The sequence below is a fragment of the Lemur catta genome, chromosome 12, assembly GCF_020740605.2.
Source record: "Lemur catta isolate mLemCat1 chromosome 12, mLemCat1.pri, whole genome shotgun sequence".
In the NCBI taxonomy this organism is placed as follows: domain Eukaryota; kingdom Metazoa; phylum Chordata; class Mammalia; order Primates; family Lemuridae; genus Lemur; species Lemur catta.
In genome coordinates, this window is record NC_059139.1 from 35,153,405 (window position 1) to 35,171,665 (window position 18,261).

General features: G+C 35.0%; 1 protein-coding gene and 1 non-coding gene across 5 annotated transcripts in view; both read left to right on the forward strand.

The window, feature by feature from the left end:
- The window catches only part of GPBP1 (GC-rich promoter binding protein 1), a 78,738-nt gene extending 61,850 nt beyond the window's left edge, over positions 1–16,888 (forward strand). For all 4 annotated transcript variants that reach the window (XM_045566337.1, XM_045566339.1, XM_045566340.1 and 1 more), the window contains 6 exons: positions 2,636–2,820; positions 3,389–3,529; positions 5,497–5,664; positions 6,174–6,361; positions 12,835–12,937; positions 16,397–16,888. In XM_045566337.1, the coding sequence (XP_045422293.1) occupies positions 2,636–2,820; positions 3,389–3,529; positions 5,497–5,664; positions 6,174–6,361; positions 12,835–12,937; positions 16,397–16,555 (944 nt within the window). In that variant the 3' untranslated portion in view covers positions 16,556–16,888. The remainder of the gene's footprint in view (positions 1–2,635; positions 2,821–3,388; positions 3,530–5,496; positions 5,665–6,173; positions 6,362–12,834; positions 12,938–16,396) is intronic.
- On the forward strand, positions 13,804–13,968 carry LOC123648766. Its single transcript, XR_006738773.1, has one exon. It is a non-coding gene; the product is annotated as a U1 spliceosomal RNA (small nuclear RNA).
- Positions 16,889–18,261: the final 1,373 nt, after the last annotated feature.

Genomic DNA, 18,261 nt, shown 5'->3' on the forward strand with positions numbered 1-18,261 from the left:
GTTATCTCTTATTTTGCTACCTACTCTTATGATTGATTTCTTAGGAGGCTTCATTTTTCTTCTTTATGGACTATCCCATCATTCTTTGTACTGAAGACCTCATTGAGGAAATAGCCAGAATATTTCTTACTTCTTGGTGTCTAGGAATACAATTTTAGGAAAGATGGAATTTGTAGTCAGGAACTATATTGAGGCTTACAGGTAGTATACCTGCTTGCTTATCTGCTCTGCATCTCTTCTACCTCCTAGTTTTGATCAGTCATTGATTACGTTTAAAAATTTTATTTCTTCTTGTATCTTCAACCCTCTATGTGGAATCATTTTCTTTCTGTTTAAAGTAAGGATCTTTCTTGTTGAATTATTTGATATCTATTTGTCTGAAAAAGTTTCATTTCTTTCCTCTGCCATATCTTGCATTTTCAAGTCCCATTTTCTTCTATTCCAGCCATTAGGTTCCTCTGTGCACACTGTAAACTGAAACTTTTTTCTTTACTTCTCCCTGTAGAAATGTGTGTAGAGATCATTCCCTTGTTGATCACCCTGTTCCTATTCTATACTGTTGTATTTGGTTTCCTCCTCCATTATAGTAATTTTAATGTTAAGAATCTAGAAGAGAAAGAAGATAAACTCGAGTGCTTTGTCAGCCATATTGAACTGGAAGTCTTCATCCGTCTTGTTTTAAACTTAATTATGGTCTAGTGATAAAACCTACTCCCTATTTCTACACCTGGATTCCTCTGAGAAGAGACCTTGCAGCATTTCCCATTATCAGTCATTCTTTAGATTCCTGGGTTTTAATTTAGATTTATAGTTGCATGTTAAGATTTTCTTTTATGTTTTATTAATTAATTTCAAGAATCTTTTAAAAATGCTTTATTCACACTGTAATCTGTTTACCAAAAGTAGTAATTGGATGGCTTACATTGTTTAGTACAGTTTCTAATGTTCTTCATTGTTCTGTTTGAGATTGTTGCTCTAATATTTTGTTTTGTTGACTTCATTATATAGTATCTTCAGAATAAGCCATACATTGGTGATTTACTTTCTGTGTCCTCCTTGCATGCCCAGAAGATGTCTTTCTGAACCCTTCATATTGGGCTTTTTTAAGGCAGTTGAGAAGTTGGGATGTTTACCCTAAAAAGACAACATTTGTTTAATTTTGGGAAAGATGAATCTTTTCTCTGTTTGTTCAGGCCCTTGTTCTTTTATCTTTTAGCATTTTTATAGGTAAAGTACAATACCAGCTTTGTCTTTTAGAAAGTTTGAACCCCTCAATGAACCTAAGAGTCCCTCCAGTTTTGCCTGAGAGTCCTTGTTTAGTTTTGGGTTTTGATGTAATCCAGTAGGAAGTTTGGTTTAGTTTGTTTGGGGTGGGGCACCATCACGAACATGTACTCAGCTCACCAGTTCACATAATCATATCTTATTTGATATGCAGAGTTAATTTTAATTTAAATTTTCTGGGATTTATCTCTTTGAGTTAATTTTTTTCTTTTTTTTAAAGAGACATGATCTTGCTTTGTCCCTGGCTGAAGTGCATTGGCACAATCATAGCTCAGTGCAGCCTCAAACTCCTGAGCTCAGGTGATCCTCCTGCCTCAGCTTCCCGAGTAGCTGGGACTACAGGCACACCTCACCACACCCGGCTAATTTTTTAAAAGTTTTTTTGTAGAGATGGAGTCCTGCTATGTTGTGCAGGCTGGTCTTGAGCTCCTGGCCGCAAGTGATCCTCCCACCTCAGCATCCCAAATTGCTGGGATTACAGGTGTGAGCCACCACACCTGCCCTGAGTTAATTCTATTATTCTAAACTTTCCAACTATGAAACTGATGCTTTCAGAGGTTTTTTTTTTTTTTTTTTGTAAGGGTAGAGACATACTTCACTGCATTAATTGTGAATGTGTGCATGTGTAACCTCTGTTTGATTATACATACACATTGATTAAACTCTAGGAGTACTGTTTCATATTTTTAGCATCTACAGTGGTCTTGAGAAAAGCCTGCCTTTAGCAATTATTCTTAATACCATCTTCAGAAGCCAGGAATAAGTTGGTTGGTTTGCATTCACACAATTCCTTGAAAGTAGATAAACGGTCAGTAAATATTTGAACGAATTGGTATTGTGAAAATAGAATTCTCTTTCTTATTAGTCATAACATAGATATTTAGAAATAGAGGGGATGTCGTTTCTTACTGGTAATAACATGAATCAAGTAAAAGTAATGAAAAGAAACTAAATAATTCTCTTTTCAAATGGGGAAGGTGAAAATAGAACTGTATTTTATATTCTAAGTATTGAGTCACTAGGATGAACTTTGCAATTTTTTAATAAGTTAATGAAAAGTATGTTAGAATGTGATTAATCCTGGTTTTGTCAACATCCTGGGCCACTATCTAGCAGAATTCATCTATATTACTAGACATTGTGCAATTTTTGCTATATTCTGTGGGATTATGTTTTAGCTGTATTTCTTAAACTGGAATATATTTGTGCTTATGTAGCTTAATTATTTTACCCAGGAGGCAGCTGTTATTTTTAAAAATATAATCATGGTTTGGAATATACTATTCCTTTGGTAGTTATATGCTGAAATTTGAAATTGTGTTTGACTCTTGCTCGTGCTTTATTTATGCAGAATATCCTCCGAATCCTAAATCTAGAGCTCCAAGGATGCTGGTCATTAAGAAAGGTAATACAAAAGACTTACAGCTATCTGGATTCCCAGTAGTGGGAAATCTTCAGTCACAGCCAGTTAAGAACGGAACTGGTCCAAGTGTTTATAAAGGTTTAGTCCCTAAACCTGCTGCTCCACCTACAAAAGTAAGTTCTACATTGTTACAAATGCAAGTTTTGAGTTGATATCTATTTATTTTGAGGAAAAAGTGTTAAAAGTTTACTCCAAAGTGTGGGAGTATTCATAGGGTATTTACTTATAGGTGGAAAGAATTGGCCAATTGTGAGCTCTTAATTTCAGTTCTCTTTTGTGTGGAAGGTGTGTGTTTGTCCGTGTGTGTTTTCTTGTTTTAGTAGTGGTAAATGAAATTCATAAGATTTTTGTTTTGGTAGATGCACTTGTGATATATTTGCTTAATGATAATATTTAATGCTGTTTACCTAAAAGGTTTTGAAATGCTTGACTATTTTTTTATTAAGTGAAAGAAACCTAACTGTAGGTTTATGAAGGTTTGAAAAAAATTACTATTTAGTAGAGATTTTTATCGGAATACTAAGCTTTGATTTTATTTGTAATAAAAGGGACAGAGAACCATGTTGGAATGATGTAATGAGCCAAATGTAGCCATTTTTGTTTTATACCATTCACTTTGTTTTCGTCTGTCTTCTATAATCTGTTTTTGGCAGCCCTTAATGTTCATGTGTTTTTCTTTAGCCTACCCAGTGGAAAAGCCAAACTAAAGAAAATAAAGCTGGGACTTCTTTCCCTCATGAGTCTACATATGGTGTTGGCAACTTTAATGCTTTTAAATCAACTGCCAAGAATTTTAGTCCATCACCAAATTCAGTGAAAGAGGTATGTCATTAAAAATTATTCCGGAGGAATATAATTATGATAACTTACAAATTCATTAAATGAATACATTAAAAATGAGATATTTTAGTTCCTTCAGAAAACTTGACTCAGATACTTTCCTCTACTTGCTAGCTATTTTTGCACATAGAGAAAGTAGGAATTAATTTAAAAAATTTTTTAAATGAAAATTTCCAGTCTTACTGCAGAGTATGGAAAACAGTACATTGAAGCTCCCATATATCCATCAATCATAAAAATATTTTTTAAAAAAGAATTATTGAGGCTGGGCGTGATGGCTCATGCCTGTAATCCTAGCACTCTGGGAGGCCGAGGCGGGTGAAGGTCAGGAGTTCGAGACCAGCCTGAGCAAGAGTGAGACCCCGTCTCTAATAAAAAAAGAAAACAGAAAGAAATTATCTGGCCAACTAAAAAATATATATAGAAAAAAATTAGCCGGGCATGGTGATACATGTCTGTAGTCCCAGCTACTCGGGAGGCTGAGGCAGAAGGATCGCTTAAGCCCAGGAGTTTGAGGTTGCTGTGAGCTAGGCTAACGCCACGGCACTCACTCTATCCCGGGCAACAGAGCGAGACACTGTCTCAAAAAAAAGAATTATTGGCCAGGTGTGGTGTCTCATGCCTGTAATCCTGGCATTCTGGGAGGCCAAGGTGGGAGGATTGCTTGAGGTCAGGAGTTTGAGACCAGCCTGAGCAAGAGCAACGCCCCGTCTCTACTAAAAATAGAAGAAATTAGCTGGGCATGGTGGCACTCTCCTGTAGTCCCAGCTGCTCCGGGAGGCTGAGACAAGTGGATTGCTTGAGCCCAGGAGTTTGAGGTTGCTGTGAGCTAGGCTGAGGCCACGGTAGTGTCTTTTAAAAAAAAAAATTATTTTGAAAATTGTAATTTTATTTGATATTTATGATAGAGTTAAGTTGTAGGATGGAACCTTGACTAATAATGAGCATTTGTATGATCATCTTTTGGGGGTAACAGACATTTTATTAGTGTTAACACTGAGGCAGGACAGAAGAAGAAGAGGGAAAGGGTGCATATTGTTATTTTACTGACTATGAGTACCTTGTACCTCAAGTATTCATTTTTGTTTTGACCAGGTTTTTCAAACTCCTGGACCATGGAGTTCTCTGTCTAGTTCAGGGTCAAAGGATGCTTACGACTACATTATTATACCTAAAATTGCTTTGAGTGCCATATTAGAACAATGTAACCGTTTCTTCATATACTGTTTATTATTTATGTTCTCAATCACAAATTTTTAGCTGTGAGGGAAGGACCAAGATTCCTAGGTGGTTAATTGTGTTTAGGTTAATTATAATATGCAGACATTAATGCCAGCAGTTAAGCATTATTATAGTTTATTTCCATGGGTAAAAACCCCTGTGACATAGAATTCTAACATTCTAGTTTCTGTTATATTCCACTGTCCAAACAAAACTCCACAGAACCAAAAACAAAAGGACTGCAGTTAATATGCATTTTCCTCCTCACCTCGCTGCCCTCTTGTAAAAAATTTTCCCTGGCGAAATACAATCTGATAAACCGTATGTGTATACGTGTATAAATAATTATAAAATAGATCTTGCTGGAGCTGTTACTCGAATCCTAGAACTGTTTGGAACACAGTTTGAAAAACTGCTCTTTTATGTATTATAGAAATGTTTACAATCACAGATGCATTTATAAAATATTATTTAGACTTCTAATTTAGAATCATAGTTCTGAGTATCATTGACTTCATTGTTTCTGTGGTAAGAAAATTCTTCTGTTGACTCATTCAATAGAAAAGAAAATATATAGGGATGGAAAAAACTAGATTTTGAATTAGGACCATAAGAATCAGTTTTGCATCGTGAATAAAGGTGAAATAGGAAGCTGTGGTAGTTGTGAACTTTATATTGACGTTAATTCCCTGGCTGCATACTTACCAGCATTTTTTAATTTCCTCTAGTGTAATCGCTCAAATTCCTCTTCACCTGTTGACAAACTTAATCAGCAGCCTCGTCTAACCAAACTGACACGAATGCGCACAGATAAGAAGAGTGAATTTTTGAAAGCCTTGAAAAGGGACAGAGTAGAAGAGGAACATGAAGATGAAAGCCATGCTGGCTCAGAGAAGGTAATTGAATTTGTAGTTATACTTGATTTGACATTATTATGTCTTTAAAATATTTGAGTAAATAATTAGGACAATGGAATAAACGCTAATCATATTTTCATCTAATCATATTTTCATCTACCTGGAAAGAAGGCTAGGTAACCATTTGCATAAATAATGACTTCCTTTCTAAAGTAGATTTCTCTCATTCTTAAGTTTCTGTGCAGAAATACATGTAAAAAATTATTTATATCTGTTTTTGTTTGTTTCCCCCCATCTTGCCTGCCTGCCTACTTTTGGTTTTGCCTTTGCTGAACAGATGTGAATACTTAGGGCCAGAGAGCTTTGGGTATCCTTCCCAGCTTAGCTGTCCATTTGTAAATACTAAATTCCTAAATGTCTCCTAAATTTAATAAGTATTACATTTTTGTATTCTAAATGGAAATACAGCCAAGATCTATTAACGTTTTTTAATAACTGTATTCTTTAGAATTTATTATTCTTCTTTTTTTTAATTCCCTAAAAATCAGGATGACGACTCATTTAATTTACATAACAGCAATAGCTCTCACCAAGAAAGGGATATAAACCGGAACTTTGATGAAAATGAAATTCCACAAGAGAATGGCAATGCCTCGGTGATTTCCCAACAGATTATTCGGTCTTCAACCTTCCCACAAACTGATGTTCTTTCAAGTTCACTTGAGGCAGAACACAGGCTAGTATTTATTTTTACTTTTTCTTTTGTCATTTTCTTTACTCAGGATTTTGGTTACAGAGTTCTTATGTAATTTAATTCTTAAACAGGTTTATCAAGATACCGTTTATACACCATAAATTTCACCTGTTTTAAGTGTATGGATGAATGGCATTTAGTATATTCAGACTTGTGCAAATGTCATCATAATCTAATTTTAGAACATTTTTATCACCCTAGAAAGAAACTCAGTGGCCATTTGCATCTACTCATTTGCACTATGCCCTAGACAACTACTAATCTACTTTCTGTTTCTATAGATTTGCCTTTTATAGATATTTCATGTATGTGGAATCATATATATGTTTAGCTTCTTTCACTAAGCATAACATTTTCAGGGATTATTTGCATTGTAGCACAGTTCAGTACTTTTTGTTCCTTTTTTATTGCTGAAGGCTGTGCTGTATGGCTGTACCACTTACTGTTCATCAGTTGATGGATATCAGTTGTTTCCACTTTTTGACTATTGTGCATAATGCTGCTATAAACATTCGTACATGTGCAAGTTCTTGTGTGACATGTTTTTATTTCTATTGAGTAGATACTAGGAGTTGAATTGCTGGGAAATAGGATAACCTTGGGTTTCACATTTTGAGAAACTGCCAAACTATTTTCCAAAATGACTGCCCTATTTTACCTCCTCATCAGCAATATATAGGTTTTAGTATCTCCATATTCTCAATAATACTTGGTGCTATCTGTCTTTGATTATAGTCATTCTGGTGTGTATGGAGTGTAGTATCTTTTTGTGACTTTTAGTATGCATTTCCCTAATGACTAACAGTATTGAATATCTTTTTACATACTTATTGGCTGGTTATCATCTTTAGGAGAAATAGCTACTAAATACTTTTCCTGTTTTTACACATGATCTTTAAGGGTAAGAAGCGATTACTTTGCCCATTTTTACATTACATTCTTTTATTAAGTTGTAAGAGTTCTTTATATATTTTGTGTATAAGCCTCTTAACCATATATATGATTTGCAGATATTTTCTCCCATTCTGTGAGTTTTTTCACTTTCTCAGTGATTCCTTTTGAAGGGCAAAAACTTAATTTTGTTGAAGTCCAGGTCATCAATTCTTTTCCTTATGTTGCTTATGCAGGTTTTCTGTATGATGTGAGGTAGGAGTCTAAATTCATCTTTTCCCTCATGGATAGCCAGTTGTCCCAATGTATGATTTATTTTGTATTGTAAACTCTCAAGAGCACTTTCTGCTTCTATCAGTATAGTCTTAAACATTTTAAGTATAGTAACCTGTTGAGGGGTTTAGTCTCAGAATTGAAGAGCATTCAAATCTAGAATGTCCTTTTAGTTAAGAGCAGATGTTTTGCAGAAATGACTTACCCTTACTGTGGTCTTTAAATAACAAAACCACGTGGTTGAGCATCAATACATAAAGGATGTGTGGAATGTTGCTCAATTCCTTTTTAATAACTAAAGGATTACAATTACTAAAGCAAAGAAGAAAGTTAATTTATATACTTCTGTTGTCATGTATTATTCTGTAATTGCTTTGTATAAACGGAATTGTTTTGCCACTAAAAATTCTTACATATATTAGGAGTAGGCTTAATGTGGACTGATACTTATTAGTGGCCCAGTTGATTGACCTTTTTTTTTTGCCAGTTCTCCTAGAACCTCATTTAATTCTAAGACAGTGGGAAACTGGGTTACACCTTTTGAATAACTTCTGTAGAATTTATTTATAATTTCAGCCTTTATTTTCATTATGAATCTAAGTTCCATGTGACCAGAAATGTCCATTTTCTTCTCTACTGTGTTTAAATTTGTTAAATGAATGAGTAAAATAGAAGTTGTATTTTTCTACTTACTTTGTAAAACTTTTATATGTATATTAAATAGTCACATTGGTTGAATTTAACAGTCAGGTGCCAGTAATACAGTTCTCAAGGATAATTCTTCTGTTCAAATGTTAAGGTAAAATATTAATCAGGCACATATATTGTTAGTTTTATTGTCGAATGTCAGTGACTTTATCTCAGGGTATTGAGATTAGCCTCAACATCAGAGGGATAGTTGTCATCTTGTTTAAGCAAGCACCAGATGAATTAGTGGAAATGAATCCCATGGGACTGCAAACTAGTACAACCTTTGTGGAAAGCAGTATGGAGATACCTCAAAGAGATACAAGTAGAACTACCATTTGATCCAGCAATCCCATTACTGGGCATCTACCCAAAGGAACAAAAAAACATTGTATATAAAAGACATCTGCACTAGAATGTTTATACCAGCACAATTTATAATTGCAAAAATGTGGAAACAACTCAAGTGCCCATCAATACATGAATGGATTAATAAAATATGGTATATGTATACCCTGGAGTTCTACTCAGCCACAAAAAACAATGGTGATCTAGCACCTCTTGTATTATCCTGGATAGAGCTGGAGCCCATTCTACTAAGTGAAGTATTCCAAGAATGGAAAAACAAACAGCACATGTACTCACCATCAAATTGGCATTAACTAATCAAGACTTAAGTGCACATATAGTAGTAACATTCATCGGGGAGCGGGGAGGAGGGGATGGGTATGTACACATTTAATTGATGCGGTGTGCACTGTCTGGGGGATGGACACGCTTGAAGCTCTGACTCAGGTGGGGCAAGGACAATATACGTAACCTAAACATTTGTACCCAGGTAATATGTTGAAATAAAAAAAAAATTAAAAAAAAAAAAAAAAGAAATGAGTGCCAGAGAAATTCAAGGGTATTTGGGGATAGAGATCATTATGGCTTGGGTATCAGGAAGTTTTAATTGGGACCTAAATTAAATCTTAAAGAAAGGGCGAGGCATAGGGGGTAAAGGTATTGGATAGTCATTCTGAAAGAAAAAGGGATGCGAAGGATTGTTCTGCATTGAGTAGACACCTAGTTTGTTGTAGGTGTAGTGAGTGCATTGTCTGGACAGGAGTGGAGAATTTATTTGATGGAGTTTAAAGATGGTGTTTAAAAGGCAGGGCCTTAGAGATCTGTTCAAGCTCCATCATTGTATCAGATGAAGAAATAGAGAGGTGAAGGAACTGAACTGATATGTGTCTTAAACCTGATTTGTGATAGAGTAGAAACTGTGACCCAGGTCTTCTGATTTCTAATCCTGTGCTTTTTCTGTAGTAAGGATTTTGAATTTGTGAATATGGTATAAACAAAGTTAAGGAGTTATTCTTTAGAAAGTGAGAAGCCATTGTAAATATTTATCAAAGGGTGGTAATTGTGAAAGCCATATCAGGATGATTTGGTAATAGTTTGAAGTGACAGAGAGAAGAAATTATTTAAATGAAAAGGCGAAGTACAGATGTATGCTAAAGTAATAGTAGCCATAAAGCAAAGTAGCCATACTTAGTGACAGGGTTACCTTCTGAGAAATGCATCATTAGGTGATTCCATTGTATGAAGATCAGAGTGTACTTACACAAAGTGAGATGGTATAGCCTACTGTATACCTAGGCTGTGTGGTATATAGCCTGTTGCTTCTAGGCCACAAAGCTGTATGACATGTTACTGTAGTGAATATTGTAGGCAGTTGTAACACAGTGGTTATTTTTGTATCTTAAACATAAGTGAATGTTAAAAAGTACAACGTGAATGTTAAAAAGTACAGTAGCATTATGGTATTAATATAATCTTGGGATTATATGTCATAATGTGCATTTTGTCTTTGACTGAAATGTCATTGTACAGCACTTGACTACATTTCTAATTGAGGGGGAAAGGGAACCACACAGGTTGTTTTGAAAGCTATTTCAGAAGCAGTTAACAGTTTGTTACAGCCTGTTTTTTTTGTCTGTAGCCTCTGGAGAGAAGGGTGGGGAGAGGGGAGAGTAGGAAGTTAGGAATACTTGCCTTTTGTTACATTCCCCTTCATAATAGTTAAAATAATTTTTTTCATCTGCATTATTCAGTTAAGATTTAGTTTTTAAAAGTAAAACAAAGTTTGAGTCTGGCAAAAGCAGTTAGATTGTTCTGTTAGTTTAGATCTGTAGACTCTGGATTAGGCGGCATTGAATGATAGAAGTGATGGAAATGGCATTTCAAAGGGAGGCCTTCTTGGTTAAGGAGTAGAGACAATGCATTGAAGAGAAAAGTTAAGTGACTAAAAGGAATGAAAGAAATAATGCTGACTGACATTTTGGTCCAGAGGCAACAGGGTGTTATGCAGTACTTACATATTAACATGGGAAGTAGAAAACAAAAATTGTGTTTCCTTCATCAAGTAGCGAGTTGACCTTGATTCTTCATCTGTAAAATATGGCTATCATGTTAAGTTTTATTCAGAGACTCTGAGTACTGATATTCTCTGAGACCTTTGAAAAGAGGTATAAAAGTCTACAAACAGCTAATGTGTGGTAGGCATAAGCTGAAAGATGAGTAGGTGTGAATGTAAGGAGCCTTCAAAAAGTTAGTGGAAAAATGGAGTTAAATGATAAAAAATAAGAACTTTATTTCTCAACCTAAACTCCATCGAATTCAAAACATTTTTGTAAGCAATGGTACCTACCAGTCCATTGCTAAAGAACTGGGGGTCCTGGGAATTTAACCATGTCAATACAGTCTTTTTTGCGTCATTAACTGAAGAAAAATGGGTGCACTTTACAAATTTTTTTAAGATTGGGAAATAAAGTCCGAAGGAGCCAAATTGGGACTGTGGACTATAAGGTGAATGCCTAATGATTTCCCATCAAAACTTGCAAAATTGCCCTTGTTTGATGAGGGGAATGCCTAAGAGCATTGTCATGGTGAAGAAGGATGCTCTGGTGAAGTTTTCCTGGAGTTTTCTGTTAAAGCTGTGGCTAACTTTCTGAAAACACTCTTGTAATAAGCTTATGCTATCATTCTTTGGCCCTCCAGAAAGTCAACAAACAAAATTCTTTGTGCATCCCCCAAAACCCAATGACCTTTGCTCTTGACCAGTTTGCTTTTTCTTTTACCACTTCTGGCTCTTTGTAATCATTGCTTTGATTGTGCTTTGTCTTCAGGAATGTACTGGTGAAGCAGTGTTTTATCTTCTGTTATATTTCTTCAAAGAAATATTTTAGGATTTGATACCATTTGTTTAAAATTTCCATTGAAAACTCTGTTCTTGTCTGCAGCTGATCTGGGTGCAATAATTTTGGGAAAGTTTGCTCAACTTTTTCAGTCAGAATTGTGTAAACTAAACCAGTTGAAATGTCTGTTGTGTTGGCTATTGTTTCCGCTGTTAACTGTCAGTCCTCTTCAATTAGGGGCACGGACAAGATGCATTTTTTACTTGTAAATTGATGTGGATGGTCTGCTGCTGTGGGCTTCCATCTTCAACATCATCTCCTCCCTTCTTAAAACAAGTTATCCATTTGTAAGGTGGTGATTTCTTTGGGGGATTGTCCCCATAAACTTTTCATAAAATATTAGTGGTTTCACCCTTCTTCTACTCAAGTTTAACATAAATTTGATGTTTGGTCTTGCTTCAATTTTAGCAGAATTCATGTTACTCTGATAGGGGTTCTTTCAAACCGATGTCTTATCCTTCTTAGTTCCTCAGACTGTATCCTGTTTAAACATGTTACAACACCACAAGTTTATTTTGGCACACAAAAAATTTTAAATCCATGCACAGTGTTTTCATAATACGTATTTTCCCTGAACTTTTTGGACACCTCTTGTAGGAATCACAGAAATATTTAGGAGTTCCAATTAAAAAAAAAGACGAATACAAGATACGTAGCCGTATAAGAAGCAGAAACTTTGAAATCATCAACTCAAATGTGGTAGCTATTGCTATAGTGTTCATGTTTACCCAACTAGAGAAAAATAGTTAATTCCTTGTCAGTCTTCTCTTAGCTCTTTTTGCCTAAGATGGAAGTATTATCTTTAAAAATTAGAAGGAAAAGTCATTTTTCTGTTACTGTAGAACATAGTGCCTCTATGAATTGAACACAAATTGAATTACATGTTGAGGATGACTATTTGCATGCCCATAAGAGGCAATATCAATAGAAGAATAAATTATTAAGATACAAGATAGGGTAAGCAACCCCAAAGTAGAAAACCTAATGAGTAGCCAAAAATATGTTGGATTATGGTTGGAGAAAAGGGAAGGGTATTGATGTTACTTTAGTACAGGAATTTAGCAAATTTTGTTCAGTCTCCTCTATTGCAGGTTTGTAGCCTACAGAGTCTTTGACACCAAAGAAAAGACAGTTAAGTAGTTCATTCTTATTTTATTCTCAAAGTTTTTTGGACTTAAACTTTCTATTCGTTTTCAGAAAGAGATATACAAAACATTAAATACAAAAAATCTTTCTGATGTATCTGGGGGACTTTTGTATAATGGATCCTAGATTATGTTTTCTTGTATGTAAAAGAAATGGAATTGTCCTATTCAGAGGAAGCTCTAGATTAAATTTAATTTCTTTCCTCCTCCTTTTCAGATTGTTGAAGGAGATGGGCTGGCAGGAAGACAGTGAAAATGATGAAACATGTGCTCCCTTAACTGAGGATGAAATGAGAGAATTCCAAGTTATTAGTGAACAGGTAAGAAAATGTGAATCATACTAGTTCATTTTTAAAAGTACCCATCCTTAATTAGAAAAACACAATGTATAAGCAAGGGTTTGATTGGGGGGAGTGGTTTAAACAGTTTGATTTAGCAATTTTTAATTTCACACTGTAACCCCCTCCTTTTTAAACCTTTTATCCTTTTCTTTACCCAAGAATATTTCATATTCTAAAATATCTTGTTTTATGTCTCTCTAGTTTTCTTTTCTTTTTCTTTTTTTCTTTCTGTCTTCCTTTTTTTTTTTTTTTGAGATACGGTCTTGCTCTGTGTCACCCTGACTAGAGTGCTAGAGTGCAGTGGCATCATCATAGCTCACTGCAACCTCAAACTCCTGGGCTCAAGCTATCCTCCTGCCACAGCCTCCCGAGTAGCTGGGACTACAGGTGTGTGCCACCAGGCCTGGCTAATTTTTCTGTTTTTTTATTAAGATGAGGTCTCGCTCTTGTTCAGGCTGGTCTTGAACTCTTGACTTCAGGCAATCCTCTGACATCGACCTCCTAAATGCTAGGATTACAGGCGTGACCACCATACCAGGCCCCAGTTTTCTTTTTGAAAGAGTATTAAGGAAACGTTTGGTAAAGCATCAGGAAGTTGAGATGTTTTTCCAAATCCATTATAGATTTTTTTTAATAGGTCTGGTCATGCAGATCCCATTTTCTGTATGGAGATATTATCATTGATACGTTTTGAATGTAATCTTTGAGGAAATTAGTCATGCTAACTTTATAATATAATTGACTTGGACTTGATCTTAATTTTAAATTTTTTGGAGAGTAAATTTAATATATTGTGCCTTCCCTCCCACTGCACTTTGAAAAATTACATTTAAAAACACAGAACAATACTTACCTGGTAGGGGAGATACCATGATTATGAAGGGTGGCTTTCCCAGAGTGAGGCTTATCTATTGCACTCTGGATGTGCTCACCCCTGCAATTTCCCCAAATGTGGGAAACTTGACTGCATAATTTATGGTAGTGGGGGACTGTATTTGTGTTTTCCCCTGAACAAAAAATGCACATAAATATATTAAAAAAAAAGACAGAAAATTTATCTCCTTAACCCTTTTTAGGTACAGTTTAGTGGCATTAGGTACAATTCACATTGTTGTGCAACCATCACCCCAATCCATCTCCAGAACCTTTTCATCTTCCCAAACTGAAACTCCATATTCCATTAAACAATAATTCTCCATTCCCTTTTCTCCCTAACCCCTGGAAACCAAACCACTGTTCTGTTTTTTTTCTCTTTGAATTTGCCACTGTGCCTGGCTGGAAAGTCTTTAATGAAAAGTCATGATAACAGACTCTGTGTCCTAGTTTGCTCATTTGCTCAGGAGAATCCCCATTTATGCATGTTATCCTGTTGTAGTTAATAATAGGAAATGTTTACTTTCATTTTCAAAGTGCCCTAGTTTGAATGATTAATCACATGACCTCTCTATGTAAGTAACATTGCTTGAACTCTTAATGCCTTCTAGGTATTGTGCTAAGTTCATTTTTGAAGCTTTTAGATGAAGTAGGTACTACTGTTAGTGTTGCTCTGTACATGATGAAACAGGCTCATAGAGTAATTTTCTGTAGGTCATACAGTTTATAAGTAGTGGAGCTGGCCTTTGAGGCCAGGTCTGGCTGCTTTTATAGCCTGTGCCTTTAACCATGACATAGGGTTAGAAAGATTTATTGGAGTCACATGAAGGACTTTGCCATGTCAGGAGTGTGGATTGTGTTCTATATAATAGGTCCTTTGGAAATTTTGTTAGGGATGTGAACAGTCATTCTTGTACGCAAGGAAGTGCAGTGTGTAAAGTGTGTACACTGGAAGTATAATTTGTTAGCGTAGCATCAGAGTGATCAGTTGGGAATAATTTACAGTAATTAGAGGAGGAATAAATGAGAGTCTAAACTAGGGAAATGATAGTAAAAATGGTCTTGTTGTGAGTAAGAGATCTGAAATAGAACCAGCAGGATTTTGAAATTCCAACCTGTGAATTGATGATAGTATTGTTATTATAAACAGGAATATGGAAGGAGGAGCTGGTTTTAGGAGGGTTAAAAAAAAATTTAGGTTAGATATTCTCAGGGGTCCAGGCATATAGAGAAATCAGGGATAGGGACTTAGATTTGGTTTTTATCAAGATTGTCCACAGCTGATTTCAAGCTGTGGCAAGATTAGGTGGCATTGGTTGATATATCATGTGAGGCAAGAATAGAGCTTTGGGGAATGGGATAGGTGGGTGTATCTTTAAAAGAGGAACCCAGGTGTATTTCTAAGCATCCCTGTGGCCAAGAGCATTGGAGGTGGATGTGTGGCTTTTGTTTTTCTCAGTAAAGATGGTGAGGTCATTTGTTCAAAGTAAAGGCAAGTAGCATTGTTGACTTAGAAAAGCAAGATAGAAAAGAAAATCTGCTGTGGAAAATAGAGAATTAAATAAGGGAGGAAAAAAGGGAAAGTGAAAGCAAAGAATCTAGACTTTGTTCTTTCTAGTTGTCAAGATACCTAACAATCGGTTATTAGCTTGATGGACATGGCTCTTCAGGTTTGGACCTTTCCAAATTATTTGTAATCTTCATCATTAAAGAACCCCCTCTAGAATACGAAACCTGTAGACGGTTTCAAATACCAACTTATTTAGCTGGATTCAGTCTTATAGAAGATTGCATTTAGAGGTTTTCATGAAAATTACCAGAATCTCATGTTTTTCATGGAAGAAATTCAAAAGGCCTGAGTTAATAGTGTGTTAACATTATTAATTTCATTTTATTTTGTATCTTTAAATTTTTTTATTTTGGCCCAACCATCTTTTTTCCCCTCTGATATCTGATCATTTTAGCCCAATTCTTATTTATTACCCTACTAACTTTTTAGTTCTGATATTTTTTCCAGTATCTTTATCTCTGTGATTAAGCAAAGGGCTGCCTTATTCTACTTATTCTACAGAATATGAATTAAGCAGGTTGTGGAGTGTGTTAATTTAGGTCAGAATATTACATATAATAGCTGTTGTGTAATGGTTGCTGATTATATTCTGAGTGGCATCTGAAGGTATTTATTATAATTTTCACTTAAGGAAATGAAAATGTGGAAAGGCTTTGTGCATTATTAAGTGTGACAGTTAACGATTCATATGTGCCCTGTCTGGATCCAAAATCTGTGCTTTTTCCACTATATTATACACACTAGATTTTTTAAATCTGCTTTGATTTATTATGGATGAATGATGGATGAATATTATGGAATATTTTGTTAGATTGGATCCATTACCTGTATCTGTCTAAATAGCTTATTTTTCAAAAATGATATCATTACCTATGGGATTTTTAGGGTAGGATATAATTTTATTTATTACATTCATGGTTATATTTAATTATAGTATTCTTAATAGGTAAGTAACTCTTGAGGGTAATTTATTTATTTTGTTTTTGACATTCTAGTTACAGAAGAATGGTCTGAGAAAAAATGGTATTTTGAAAAATGGTCTGATCTGTGACTTCAAGTTTGGACCCTGGAAAAACAGCACTTTCAAACCCACAATTGAGAATGATGACACAGAGACAAGTAGCAGTGACACATCAGATGACGACGATGTGTGAAGGATTTCCTAACAGCTTTAGAAATTTTAGTGTGATACATCTCTCATACAGTTTGGGGTGAATTGTAAAAATGAAGAACTATAATTTATGTAGTGAAATACCCCATTAGAAGATGATTTTTTGGGGGACTTCAATATGAAGAAAACCAAGAATGTTGTGTTGGGCTGTGTTGAACATTATTTCTCTGTAAATGAATGTTGTAGAAATGAGGACTTTGGTTGATCCAACATTGACTTTCTTCATCACTGCAGCATTTCTCTGACTAGCAATGTGATGGTGTAACAAATGAGATTTTCTCATTTAATAATAAAAAATTGTGTAATGTTTTGCAAAGCTTCTGTCTTAAAATGTCCAGGTCTTAAGAAAAAAGGCAGCTTACACTGTTTTGCTTGCAGAGTCATATCTTTTTCGTACAATGGAAATCCTCAAGTCCACTTTGTGTGCCCCTCCAACCCTTCCCCAAAGAAACAAACAGAAAGGAAAATGTAGCATGTTGGCTAAAGCTGGAGCAAAGTGCACTAAAACATTAATTTCCTGAACTCAACTGTTGTACTAGTCACCTTTTAAAATATAAATTGCTCTTCAGCCATTTGTAGTGCAGTAAATGTTACAGGAAAGACTTGCCACATTTTCTTCCAAATTTTAAGAGGTGATTTTCAAGAGCTTTATTTGGGTATGTTGTCAGACCAGGATTTTCAGAGTTGATGGAAAAGAGTCTTGTGGGAAAACTTATTTTGATAAATTATTACACTTGCAGAAAAACTGATCACAGTGACTGGATCTGTCCACAACATGGAAAATAAACTGGATTTTCAGAATGTTGTTGTTCTCTGTAGTGTTCAAGGTATTGGTCTCTAAACACAAACATGCTCTAAACATACTTTATTCACTTACATAAACAAAGTTATACTTTACAAAAGTTATAGTTTATTAAAGATGGTGATTGCTTTCTGAGGTTAGAAAAAGAAAGCTTGGCTTTTTCATTATCAAATGCACAAGGTTATTAAATGAATGTTAAGGAACTATATTTTCATTTGCACATTAATTTTAGAATCATTTCTGTTTTGCTGCTGACTGGAAGCATATTTTGGCTCTTTGTGTTTGTATTTTGATTTTTCTGGTTTTGTTTACACTCATGTTGCTTATAATTCTCCCCTGCAACCCCATGTTTAAATATATTCTATTTGTAAAGAGCATAATCTTAGAACAAAAACGTTTGAAGTTTTATGTCAGATCTAATCTGAAGTTTGTTGTTTTCAAAATTGTATTTTCTTAGAAGGTTGCAGTAGTTTTGCTGTTTCCTCAGTACCCTGCCCAGACTTCTCAGCTTTCACCAGAAGCTATATATTTTTGTTCTCATCGAGACTGGTAGTGATGGGGAAATTAAAGCAAAAACAGCACACGTGTACACCCCTACACAACTTGAGGATGAGTTAAGAGTGGTAACAGAAAGTATTATATATTTCAAGTTAACTTTTAAAATAGGCTCATATAATTTGCCACAATTCAGTCTAATCAGCTAAAGTTAGCATTAGCCACAAGAGAACCTAAAACACACTTTGATAGAGCTGTATCACATATTGAATGTCTTTGAGACTCCTAGGTTGTATGATATTTGGTTAATAGATTAATGAAGTTTATCAGATGCAAACTGTATTTGCTAAAATAATCTAAAAGGGACCTGAGAAATGTGGTTTACATTTAAA